General features: G+C 33.1%; 1 protein-coding gene across 4 annotated transcripts in view; it reads right to left on the bottom strand.

The window, feature by feature from the left end:
* Nucleotides 1–577: 577 nt before the first annotated feature.
* ZPBP (zona pellucida binding protein) overlaps nt 578–14,415 on the bottom strand; it is a 135,675-nt gene continuing 121,837 nt past the window's right edge. For 2 of the 4 annotated variants that reach the window (XR_011499064.1, XM_044778190.2), the window contains one exon: nt 578–3,474. Coding sequence is in view for 2 of the 4 variants with exons in the window: in XM_044778190.2 (XP_044634125.2) it covers nt 3,472–3,474 (3 nt within the window). In the remaining 2 variants the exon portion in view is untranslated. The remainder of the gene's footprint in view (nt 3,475–14,415) is intronic. The other 2 variants (XM_044778188.2, XR_011499080.1) reach the window with 2 other exon arrangements.

Raw genomic sequence — 14,415 nt, 5'->3', positions numbered from 1 at the left:
TGGTATAGTCAATAAAATTCTGTTAATGAGGTAAATAAAATAGCATGGAAAATATATCATAATATTAAGGGAAATATTGGCTGCATAATGGTACATCTAGCATGAATAAAAAATTCACTCAAAAGTAGGAAATTTACCAAAATGTTAACATTGCTGATATCTAGGTTATGAAACTATAAGTGGTATTTTCCCCCTACTTCTAATTTCCTCTATTTTACAAATTTCCTCTAATGAATACGCTATCAATTAGGATGGTTTTACCTGCAAGTAACAGAAAACCTAACTTGGTTCAACAAAAGGAACTTTCTTATCTCACAGAACTGGGAAGTCCGGGGCAGGCTGGGATTCAGATGCAATAGGGCAATGATTCAACATCATTATTGGGGCCCCAGTTCTTTTGAGCTCTCCACTCTGTGTCCTCAGTGTGGGCTTCATCCTCATGGTTTCAACAAAACAGCTGCCAGAAAAAAGCCACATGCTCACTAGCTAAAAAGAATCATTCTCTGGAGTAAACAAACCTGGAACTCTGTTAGGAAGAAGGGAGAAGTGAATTGATATTGGAGAGATAAGCAATGATGTCTTCTCCAAATTGTCACTATTTTAATTTTTCAAAGTACATTTATTGCCTCCAAGATTTTGAAAGTAACTCATTTCATTGTAGAAAATTTGGAAAACAGAGGGTATCAAAAAAAGCTCACATGTGATCATATTACATGAAACAATGATTGTTAACATTTTGGTTCATTTGTTTGAAAAATCTAAACAGTACAGATACCAACACTACATCACATTGTACCATATGGAAATAACATAATTTATTCAACCAATTCCCTCTTATAGGTCATTTATGTTCATTTCATTTTCATTATATTTAATGCAGCAATTAATACCATTGGATGTAATATTTCACTGGATTTCTGATTCACTTTCTTAGGATAGTTTCCTTTAAGTGAAATTACTTGACCAAACTTATTAAGGTTCTTTTTACATATTGTCAAATGAATACATATTACACATTTATAATGGGAAAATAAATCTAATTAATAAAATACAAAATGGGAATAATATTTGCCCTGCAAACTTCACAGGTCCATGTAAACATCAGATCCTAAATTTTTTTTAAAATGTCCTGTTAAAATTAAGGCATTATAAAAATGTAAGATATTATTTTGATGCAAACAGAAATAATAAACACTTGAAACTGCCTTATGACAGCAATCTCTCTTAGGGATTAGTTTATAATTTTTATCATACATATTGTCATCACTTTAAACAACTTTCAACATTCCACGTCCTGTTAATATAATAGAAGCAAATTTTATCTTAGTTATTAAAGTACTGATAATCATGGTGCATTCATAATCTATTAACCAATTTAAGAAATTATTAAGCACATAACTACGTTCTATGAAGAAGACCAGGAAACTAGAAATACCCTAATATAAACTGACTGTGGAAGTCAAAAACACAATCAATTAAAATAAATGTGATAAGTGATAAAATAGGGCAAAGAACATTTCACTATGGGAACCAAGAGAAAATAGTAATATTTTACTTTCATCTTCTATTTTGTCCTCTGCTTCTAACGTCTGGCCTTGTCCTCCCTCTGCAGTTGGTGTAATCTCACTTCCAGCCTGCCTTCACGAGCTACATTTCATTCCTTACTACAATCACTCTCCTACTCTTGTCTGTCTACCCTCACCCCAGACCACCCATCTCTTCCTCATTAGATTCTCATCTCCAACACCTGTCATCACCATTCTAATTCTGCCTCTGCTTTGCCAGGCTGGCTAGCTAGTGAGCTGATACTGTTCATTCCTCAGAAAAATATCTCCTAAGTGAAATTCCTCAGCATTTTTAAATGATAGGAAAAAGTAATCCAAACTTACAGAGCACAAAGGAAAGAACAGGTATTTCGATTCATCTCGTTATACAATTCAGACATCTGGAAAACTTTAGGAGGTCACACTGCTTTTGGAGATGGAGACGTAGCAGGTCTTCAACTAGTTACAGAAAACGTGCTAGAAGAGCAACTAACCCAAACAGCACAATGGCAGTTATGTTACTCACTAGAGGAAAGAAGGCTCTAGAAAAACCTCTAAAAGCCAAATGAAAACAATTACGTCTTGGTTATGAAAGTCTAAAGAGATGTTTTTAAGAAACATCACCAGGGCTAAAAAATAAATATCATTTCTTTTCCCTTTGTATTTGTGTGAGAATTCCAGGATAGTATTTGTCCATAGGATGATCAAATGAAAGGCTAATTTATTAACTGGCTAATTTTAGAAAGCCTAATAGATTCTAGGTATAAGCAAACTTTTTTCCTGTCGATTTTTGCACAGTTATATCTAGATCCAACCTATGGATATTTGCCATTTACAAATGTTTATGTCCTAAGAAAGGAAATATGAAGAGACACGTTCAACAGAAAATGTCCAAGAGAGTATAAAGTGAATAAAAATATATATACAACAATAATTAGAAAATTGAGAAACTACTAATTTTGTAAGTTACTCATGTGTTTTCCTGGTACTTAAATCCTTAAATTTTTGGTAATTTTTCATATTCAAATATAGCATCTCAGTGTGAGAGAGCGTAAGTTCTCTTAGGTTGTAGTGGCAGTAGTATCTGTCACATAATACTTTAATAGTGAAGGAAATGAAATAAAAGTGGCGATGACTGTTTGATTCTTTTCCCTGGAGGTGTTGTCACGGAAAGAAATTGCTGAATTTCTCTTTCTTTCCACATGGTGAAAGTTCAAATGTTAATTTAGGAACATACAATGATTACTCCATTCTAAAACGTCACAAAGGTAATTTAAAGGACTTTAAATTGTAAAGTTTATGACAGCCACATAGAACTATATTAAAAACTCATGATGTTTCTGGAACTAGGTCCTGCACTGAAGTGGTTAAAAATCTCAAAAATAAGACTCAGAAGCTTTTGAAAAAGTGACTTTGAACTATGAAAGTTCAAACTAGAAGAACTAAAATTTCATAAAATTAAATCAAAGGAGTGAAATAAGCTGAAATTAAAATGACTGTGGAAGAATACAGTAAAGATAGAATGGGCTATCTTGTAAAAATTCTGAAAGACCTTTTGGGCTAACCCGATAAAGTGTATTTGAAACTATTTTTAAAAAGCAGTGATCCAAGAGAGATTTTGTAGTAGTATGGGGGTCTGGCATCAATGAATAAAGATTGCTGGATGTCCCATTCATAAAGCATTTGGACATACAATGTTTCAATTAAAATGATGACACCATTATTTGTAAAATCTAAGATATTTAATTTTTGCATAATAGTGATTTATTGTATAGTAATATTTCAAAAATATACTTTCATGTTTAATAAACCACCAAAGGACTCAAAAGAATGGCCTACAAGCATGTTTTTGCTCCATACACCAGGCTGCTATTGCATGGAAGGCAGTGAATTCCATCACGTGGATTATAAGATCCAGGGCTGCAGATCACTGTGAATAAAGAATAATCTAATAAGTAACAGTTTCCTCAAATGCCCTGTCAGTTAATTTTACATAGAGGATAAATTCTCAAAGAAGATTCATTTTTATTTATTATTTTTTTAAGTCGTCGTAAAATACATATGATATAAAATTTACCATTTTTAAGTGTACAGCTCAGTAGTGTTAAATATATTTACATTATTGTACTACTAATCTCCAGAACTTTTCATCTGGGAAAAGTTACAACTCTATCCCCATTAAACACATCCCCATTTCCCCCTCCCCAACCCTTGGCTGCTACCATTCTACTATTTGTTTCTATGAGTTTGACTACTCTAAACACTTCATTTAAGTGAAACATTTTAACTTTTCACTCTGATCCTAGCTTAGACCAAGACTGCAACCTAAAATAGTTTTACTGATCAAATAATGTTGAGTTAGAAGGCTGGCAGAAGCTTCAGGAGGTCAAGACCATAGGTGGAACCAAATGTGACTATCAGATGGTCCATAATTACCATGCCTTAGATGTATAAAGATAACCCCAAATATGGGAAGGAGTTGCAGCTTATTTCTAATAATCTCCTGATTTCCAGTCCTATTTCTATCACTTGTCAAATGTGTAATATTGGAAAAATTTAACTAACTTAACCTAACTCAGTTTGATTATCCTTAACATAAGGATAATGTATGTGATGAATATGTTACTACAGCTACCTCTCCATGACAGAAAGGAAAGAAAGATAGAAAGAAACCAAGGTCAAATACATTCTCTGTCATTGGTTAACCTTGGGATCCTGGGTAAAGCAGTCAATTCTCTTAGTTCTAGTTTTCTCATTTATAAAACAGATACAATAACAACCAAGTCCATACTATTATTATGTAGACTAATATCAGATGACTTGGATGAAAAAGCATCCAGAGTGTTTATCACAAGCACTCAACAATTAACCCTGTGCACTGTGGGAACACTGTCTCTACCCACTTCTTCCATTTGGGGCAGGGCATGAAGGTCACATGATGCCACCAAGGCCTGTACTTGGGCCAGGGTCTCTGATTATCCTGCTCCTCCTTTTCCTACTGCACACAGTCAGCCAAGGATTCACAAAGATGTTAATAGCACATCTAAGGCATGGTTATTATGGGCCATCAAAGAAGATTATTTTTTCTAGCACCATGATTCAATAATACATGTTGCTGTTTGGATTTGGATCACATTATATTATTTAATTTCATATCATTCTTTTTAAAATATATTTTTTCAAACTGGGGAATATTTTAACTGTTACTAAGAGAAAATATTTTCCATTCTAATTTCCACAGAGTTCCTCAAGTTTTAACAGGCATTTTGGGGAATAATGTTTTAGATAGAAAAAAATATTGCTTAAACAAAGTAAAATAGATTTATTTGCTATAGTTATAAACAAGAGTGTCTGAAGTGGCAATATATGTAGTAAAATTCTAACGAAGTAATATAATGTTTCTCAAAGTTGTGTGATCATGGTACACTTTCTCTCAAAACACATATTACTATTTCTTGAAGCACAACTATGGAAATGCTGTGCAAAGGTACTGAAAGTGTTAAATCATTACACATGGAAAAGAGAAATCTGAAGGCAGTCTTTCCACACACGCTTTATGTTGAGTGTCTCAAACAGAACTGATCCTGGAATAAAATCATCTAAACCCAAGTTTAAATAAATATTATCTTCCAATAAATATTCTCAGAATTACCAAACTTTCATAATACAGCATGTGTTATACCACAGAGTCCTTATCTTTAGTGCTCTCTCCTAGGATATCTCTTAAAATATGTTATTCTCTTTTAAGTAGAATTTTTAAAAATGATAAAATTCTATTTAAATTTCAAGTACAAGATTAGCAAAGGTATCTTCCAGGGTTGAATCTCACTGAGTAGAACGTCTCCCACCTACAGTTATGAGAGCAGCCTGATTACATCTTGATTATTTCAATAAGAAGAGGAAAAAGCATTGGTGACTGATCAGTACTGACACATAAAGAAATGATAAGTACAGGAAAAAACATTCACGAATTCTGGACAAGGAATAATTTTTCAAAAAGGGAAACGACTAACGATAACAGAAGACTTTTGTATATTTTTGGCATTAAAATTAAGAACAATAAAAATCATAAAAGTAAAATAGTCAAGCAACAAAACTGGGAACCAGTTGCAGCTATATAACCAACAGAGGACTGTTTTTCAGAATATACAAGCAATTCATATAAATCAAGGAGAAAGGGACAAAAAACTAATTTAAAAATAGACACAAAACAGAAAACACAAATGTTCAACTAATGTCATTTTTATTGAGCCACAAAAAAAGTGCTCAAATAAACATCAAACTGCAATACGTTGAGAGCGACTTCAGCAAGATGGCGAACTAGGAGGCTCTAGGCTTCCCCCCTTCCCCTACGGAAACCTTAAACAAACAACTAGAGACAGGCTAAAATAACTTTGTAGGAGCTCTAGAAATCAGCCAAAGATCAACAACAACCATATCAACACCCAATCGAGAAAAAGTCATGTTCAAAATGCAGGAAATTTGTGGCATTTTCATTTGTCCTTTCACCAGCCCTTCTCCAATGCAGAGCCATGTGCACACGGGAAACAGCAGCCTAGTGCTCAGTTCACACCAAGAACCAGAGAGAGCAGAGCAGACTCAATTGGTACCAGTCTGACAGTCACCTAAGGGATTGGTCTCTGTGTTACAGATGTCAGAGCTAGTTCAAACCTCAGCCCAGGGAATGCCTTGGGCACATTCCTGAAAACACAAGGTGATTACAGACCCACAGATGCCTGGGGCAAGAGATTAGTGATTGAGGAATACAATAGAACACCTAAAGACTACAGAAGAAGCAGTGTGAGACTCTTAGGGAAATTAAGACTTTTAATGCAGCCAAGTACACAGAGGAATCAGAAAAAAATACAAATCAAGATCCAAACATATGAAAAGGTGTTTAACATTAGTAATCATTAGACAAATGTAAACAAAACTAAATGAGATATCACTTGACACTCACTTCACACTTATAACAAATCTGCATCATCCATCTGGTACTTACCACATTCAGTTACTGATTACAAGTTATACGCTCATATGTGTCAGATTTATATCCAATTAGATTATACATTCCTTGAAAGCCAAAATGGGCTATGTTTTTGATAATTCCCTCTCACGTAACTTAGAACCACGTTTGATAGTGGATAATATAATAAATTCTTATCTAATGTTAAAAAAAAAAACACTGAAAAAACTAGGAATAGAATGCAAGTTGCTCAACCTGATAGAGAGTCTTCAGGAAAACCCACAGCCATAATCAAACTCAATCGTAAAAGACTGAAAACTTTTCCTCTAAGATCAGGAACAAGATAAGGATGACTACTACCTTTGCTTCTACTTAACACAGTATTGGAAATCTTACCCAGAGCAATTCAGGCAGAAAAAGAAAATGAACTCAAATTGGAAAGAAAAATTAATGTTATCCCTGTCCACAGACGGTATGATCTTATTTGTAGAAACCCCTAAAGATTCCACAAAAAACCTATCTCACCTAATAAACAATTTCAGCAAAATTACAGCATACAAAATTGGCATACAAAAATCAGTTGTGTATCTATACACTAAAATAATCTGAAAAGAAAGTTAAGAAAACAGTTCTAACTAAGGAGGTGAAATACTTGTTAACTGAAAACTACTAAAAATTGCTAAAAGAAATCAAAGAAGACACAAATAAAGGAAAGATATCCCATGTTCATGGACTGGAATATTTAATATTGTTAAGATGTCAGTACGACTGCAAACTACATATTCTATGCGATCTCTATCAAATCCTTGCGACATTGTTTCCAGAAATAGAAAAATCCACCCTAAAATTAATTTGAAATCTCAAGGGACTCAGAATAGCCAAAACAATTTTGAAAAAGAACAAAGTTGGAAATCTCATTCTTCCTGATTTAAATACTACAAAGCTACAGTAATGAAAATCATGTGGCACTGGCATAAAGACAGAGTTACAGACAAATGGAATAGAATAGAGAGCCTAGAAATAAATTCTCAAATGACTTTTAAAAGGTAACAAGATCACTCAATGAGGAAAGGACAGTCTTTTCAACACATGGTGCTGGGAAAAGTGGATATCCACATGCAAATAAATGAGACTGGACTCTTACCTTACACCATATACAAAAATTAACTCAAAATGGATAAAAAACCTAAATGTAAGAGGTAAAACTGTAAAACTCTTGAAAGAAAACATAGGAAACATGCTTCATGACATTATATTTTGCAGATTTTTATATATGACACCCAAAATGTAAGGACAAAAGACAAACAGATATATTGGACTACATCGAAATTAAAAACTTTTGTGCATCAAAGAACGTTATGAACAAAGTGAACAGACAGCTCAAAGAATGGGAGAAAATATTTGCAAAGCATATGTTAGATAAGGGGATTGATATCCAAAATATATAAAGAACTATAACTCAACAACAACAAAAATTAAACAACCCAATTAAAAAACAGGAAAAGGCTTTGAGTAGCCATTTCTCCAAAGAATACATACAGATAACCAATAAGTACACGAAAAGATATTCAACATCATTAACCGTTACGAAATTGCAAGTCAAAACTACATTGAGATACCACTTCACAAACCTTAGGAGACACTGCTAGGATGCGGAGAAACTGTAAGCCTTGTGCTTTGTTGGTGGGAATATGAATGGTGCAGCCTCTATGGAAAACAACATAGTAGTTCCTCTAAAAGTTAAAAATAGAACCACCATATCATCCAGCAATTCCACTTCTGGTTATATGTTATGGACTGAACGTGTGTGCCCTCTAAAATTCCTATGTTGAAGATCTAACTCCCAGTGCGACTGAATTTGGAGATGGGGTCTCTTAGGAAGTAATTAAGGTTAAACGAAGTCATAAGGGTAGGACCCTGATCCCACAGTTTTAGTGACCTTATGAGAGGAGACAACAGAGTGCTTGCTCTCTCACATTCTGCACACATGAACCAAGGAAAGACCATGTGATGACATAGTGAGAAGGTTGCTCAGTAGGCCATCTGTAAGCCAACAAAACACTCACTAGAAACTGAATCAGCCAAAACTTTGAACTTGGATATCTAGCTTCCAGAATTGTGAAAAAAATTTTCTGCTGTTTAAGCCATCCAGTCTATGGGATTTTGTTGTGGCAGCCCAAGTTGACTAATACAATATTTATCTAAAAGAACTGAAAGCAAGATCTTTAAGAGATATTTGTACATCCATGTTTGTGCACAATATAACACGGTTGCTAAGTGAAATAAGCCAATCACAAAAAGATAAATACTGTATGATTCCATTTATATGAGGTATCCAGAGGAATAAAATTTATAGAGACAGAAAGAAGAATGGTGGTTGTCAGGGGTTGAAAGGAGGGGAGAATGGGAAATTACTGTTTAATAGTTACAGAATTTCAGTTTGGGAAGATGAAAAAATTCTGGAGATGAATAATGCTGATGGTTACACAACACTGTAAATGTACTTAATGCCACCAAATTGTACATTTAAAATACGCTTAAAATGTTAAATCTTATATTATGTATATTTTACCACAATAAAAAAATGACATTATATACTCATCAGATTGCAAATATTTAAAGTGTGATTATGATAAGAACTGGCATAGATATGGGACTACATAATTTCTTCTACATTGCTGTTGTAAAAATGTGAATTAATACACCAAATTTAGAAAACAATCTGACATATTTTAATGAATTGCATATCTTTTGGTCCAATATTAGGTAAAGATCTTGAAGAATCTTGGATACTAGGACATATAAACCAAAATGTTCATAACAGCATTGTTTGTCAAAGTAAAAAAAAAACTGAGAAGCAGGAAGCAATTTTAGCCAACAATAAAACAGATATACACCCCTTTATTTATTTATGTGATAGAATATTATACAAAAATGAAAAATTTTAAAAAGTGTTATAACCACAAAAATACAAATGAATCTCACAAATACACTCTACAATAATATAAATCAGTTAAAATAATCTATCATTAGACAGATTTTCGGACTTGATTTTTAAAAATCCAACTATGCTATTAATGTAAAAATGTAAATTTTAACCACATTATTCCAAACGTGCAATGCACTCACAAATAAAATCTCAACCATGATTTATGTAACTTAACAAACCAATTTAAAACTGACATCTTGTAAAAATAATAAAGAACATACTTTATGTTCTCTAGACATCAAGACATTTAATAATATCACACACTATTTGACAGCATTGAAGAGGTAGCAAAGGCAGGCAGATAGTGAAGGCATGTTAACTCTTGAAAGAAGGGAACTATACTGGGTAAAATTATAGTTATATATTTCTGCAGTGGGCACTCACCAGTCCATGTGGCCCATCAGTGGCTAAAACTGAAGCAGAAATTTATAGTCTTATTGGTTACAGAAAGTATGGAAAGCAATGGGAGAAATTCAAAGAAACATTTAGAAACTAAAGTGGGAGCCCTAAAATCTGCATGTAACCTCCACTCAGCTCATTTGCTGATGTGTGACATTCACATGTGTCAATAATATTGCAAGAAGCTCAGCAAAAAGCACGAGTTGGAAGGTTGAACAAACTGAGAAGATGCTGCCTAAGTTGGGGGAGACAGGGTTTAGATTTCTAATCAAGCATATTATTAGAACATAAGTCAAGACTCTCTAGAGGAAAAAAAACAGAAGAATCTACACAGCACAATCCACAAAGTTAATACATCATAAAAATTATTAGACTGTTGAAGAAAAGTGACTCCTAGTTAAAAGAAAAAAAATCAATAAAAACAGATCCAAAACAAGACAGATGCTGTAACTAGCAGATAAAGACTTTAAAGCAGCTGGCATAAATGTATTCAAGGACCTAAAGGAATAAATTAACATAATAAGTAAACATATTGGAAAAATTATCAGAGAAATGGAAACATAAAATGAAAACACTAGATCCAAAAACTAAAATATTTGAAGTAAAAAAAAATAACTGGATGTGTTTAACAGCAGAATAAAAACAAATGTAGAATATATCAGTAAATATGAACACATACCTACAGAAATTGTCCACCCTGTAGAAGAGGAACAAGACTTCCAAAAAATGAATAGAGAGTGACATTAGCAAATGTACTGGCAGTTATAAAGGCTGTACCAACCAAAGAAACATGAAATAATCAAGGAAAACCTCTCATAATTAACTTTGAAAGACCTCTGGTAAACAATCAACATATAGTAAATAGTAATACGGCAGAAACAAGTCCTTTCTTGTCAGTAATTACTTTTAATGTAAATGAATTAAATTCCACAATTAGAAGACACAATATAGAGATTGGGAGAATGAATAAAGAAAACATGATACAACTATATGTAATCTGGAAGAGACTCACTTTAGATCAAAAGAAACAAACATGTTGAAAGCAAAACAATGGAAAAAGATATTCCATGAAAATAGTAACCAAAAGAGAGAGGTGACAATACTAATGTCAGACTAAGTAGACTTTAAGACAAAAACGTTGTAAGAAAAAAGAAGGAAACTACATGTTCATAAAAGGGTCAATTCACCAAGAAGATACTCATAAAAATGTACATACCAAAAAAACAGGTACAGAAAAGATATAAAGCAAACATTGCTGCAATTGAGGGAGAAACAGCTCCATAGTAATAACTGGAGATTTCGTTACCTCACTTCCAATAATGGATAGAGTTACTAGACAGAAGATCGAAAAGGAAATAAAGGACTTAACAACAATATAAGCCAACTAAACCTAACAGACATATATAGAATACACCACACACAGCAGTAAAATAACCATTTTTCTTAAGTACACAAGGAATATTTTCTAGGATAGACAATATTTTAGGCCACAAGACAAATCTTAATGCATTTAAAAAGACTGACATCGTACAAATCATCTGCAACCACAATAGAATGAAGCTAGAAATTAGTAAAATAAGGATAAGTGGAAAGTTGACAAATAGGCAGAAAATAAAACAACACACTCTTAAAAGACCAAATGGGATAAAGAAGACATCAAAAGGGGAAATAGAAAACATACTGAGATGAATAAAAATGAGAATACAACACACCAAACAATATAAAATTAAGTGAAAGCAGAGGGATATGTGTTATCAGAAAATATCTATATTAAAAACGATATTAATAATATAACTTTACACCTTAAGTAATGAGAAAAGAGCCAACTAAATATAGCAGAAGGAAAGAAGTAAACCAGGATTAAAGTAGATATTAATAACACAGAGAATAGAAAAACAGAGAAAAAAATCAAGGAAAACAAAAGTTGATTTTTGTAAAAACCAACAAAGTTGACAAACTTTTAACTAGACTGAAAAAAAGAGAGATGACTCAAATTACTAGAATCAGAAAGAAAGATGGGACATCACTACCAAATTTACAGAAACCAAAACGTTATAAGTGAATAATAAGAACAATCATATAATAAATTAGGTAAGCTAGAAGGGATGGAAAATACCTGGAAACGCTCATATTACAAAAAACAACTGAAGAAGAAATAGAAAATCTGAAGACACCTATAACAAGTAAAGATATTGAATCAATAATATAAAACCTCCTAATAAAAACTCAGATTAGATGGTTTCACTGGTGAATTCTACCACAAAGTTAAAGAAGAATTAAACCAATTCTTCTCAGACTCTTCCAAAAACAGAAGGAATACTTCCTAATCAGTCTATGAGGTCAGCATTACCCTGACACCACAGCCAGATAGAGACATCACATGACAAGGAAACTAAATATCAATATCTCATATGAATAGAGCTGCAAAAATCTTCAACAAAATACTAATAAATCACTTTTGGCACCGTATTAAAGAATTACACACCATGACCAAGTTGGATTTATCCCAGGAATAAAAAGGTGGTTAAACATACAAAAACCAATGAAAGTTATACACCACACAAAGAGAAGGAAAAAAATATATACATAATCACCTCAATTGCTGCAGAAAAAGCATTTGACAAAATCCAAAACTCTGTCATCACAAAAACACTCAACAAACTTGGAATGGAATGAAACTTTTTCAATGTGATAAAGGGCTTTTATGAGAAACCCAAAGTTAACATCATCCTCAACGGTGAAAGATTGAAAGCTTTAACCCTAAGATCATGAACAAGGCAAGGGTGTCCACTTTCGGCAATGCACTGGAAATTCTAGACAGAGAAATCAGGCAAGAAAAGAACAAAAGGCATCTGAATTGTAAGAGAGGAGTAAAGCTATCTAATTGTAGATGATATGATTGTGTGTGGGTTTACAGACATACACGGTGGGTGGGAAGAAAGAGACAGAGACAAACCTGAGAATACACACACACAAACACACACACACACACACAAACATTACTAGAGATAGTAAAGGAATTCAGCAAAGTTGCAGGATACAAGATCAACACACAAAAATCAGGTTATGTGTCTATACACTAACAGTGAAAAATTCCAAAAGGAAACTAGGAAAACAATTACATTTACATGATAATCCACAAAAAATCTAGATGTAAATTTAACCAAGGAGGTAAAAGATTTGTGCAATGAAAATTACAAAACATTGCTGTTATAAAGAAAAGAAGCCTTACATGAACTGAAAGACATCTTATTTTCAAGAACTGGAAGCCTTAGTATCACTAAGATTATAATACAATCCAAAGCAATCTACAGATTCAATGCAATCTGTATTAAAATTCAACTAACTTGTTTTGAAGAGATGGAAATATGATCCTCAAATTCACATGTAATCGCAATGTGCCTCAAACACACAATACAGTCTTAAAAAAATGAAAAAAAGTTAGATGGCTCACACTTCTAAATTTAAAAACTCCCTACAGTTACAATAATCAAAACAGTGTGGTACTATCATCAGGAGAGAAATATACACTAATTGAACAGAACTGGGAGAGCAGAAATAACCTGATAAATCCATGATCAATTGATTTTCAACAAGGATAACAAGATCATGCAACGTGGAAAGCATAGTGTCTTTAGCAAATGGTGCTGGGACAACTGTACAGCCATATGCCAAAGAATGCAATTGGACCCCTACCTTGCACTGTTAAAAACTTAGCTTAAAATGCATCAACGACCTCTGAAAAAAAGCAAAGGGGTAAAATTTTCATGAATTGGATTTCACAATGGCTTTTTGGATATGATCCCAAAAGAATGAGCAATAGAAGAGAAAAATGTATGGACTTCATAAAAATTTAAAACTTCTGTGTACAAATAGACACTATTGAGAAAGTGAAAAAACTACCTGAGAATAAATGAAAATATTTGCAAATCATGTATGTGCTAAGGGTCTAGTATAAAGAATATCTTAATAGCCCTTACAAGTTTACAACAAAAAGACAAAAACAAAATTTAAAAAATGGACAGAGGACTTGCACAGACTTTTCTCCAGAGAAGAGACACAAATGGCCACCAAGTACAGGAAAAATTGCTCAACATCATTGTCATTTGGGAAATTCAAATCAACATCAAATGAGACCATTTCACACACACTAGGATGGGTATAATTTTTTTAAAGGAAAATAACATGTTGAGGAGAAATAGATATCCTTGTACATTATTAAACTGTAAAATGGTGCAGCCACTGTGACAAACAGTTTGACATATTGAAAAAGTTAAACAAGAATTGCCATATAATCCAGAAATTCCACTCTTGGTATATAACCAAAAGATCGGCAAATGGGTACTCAAGCGGATACTTTTCCATGAATGTTCACAGAAGCAGTATTGACAACAACCAAAATGTGGAAACCGCCCAAACGTCCATCAGTGGACGAATGGATAAACAAATTGATATATACACACAATAGAATATAATTCAGTACTGATTCATGCTACAATATGGTTGAACCCAGAAAC

Source organism: Equus asinus, chromosome 1 (assembly GCF_041296235.1).
Source record: "Equus asinus isolate D_3611 breed Donkey chromosome 1, EquAss-T2T_v2, whole genome shotgun sequence".
In the NCBI taxonomy this organism is placed as follows: Eukaryota; Metazoa; Chordata; class Mammalia; order Perissodactyla; family Equidae; genus Equus; species Equus asinus.
The sequence above is the reverse complement of the archived record's forward strand: the minus strand, read 5'-3'. Positions and strand labels throughout refer to the sequence as shown.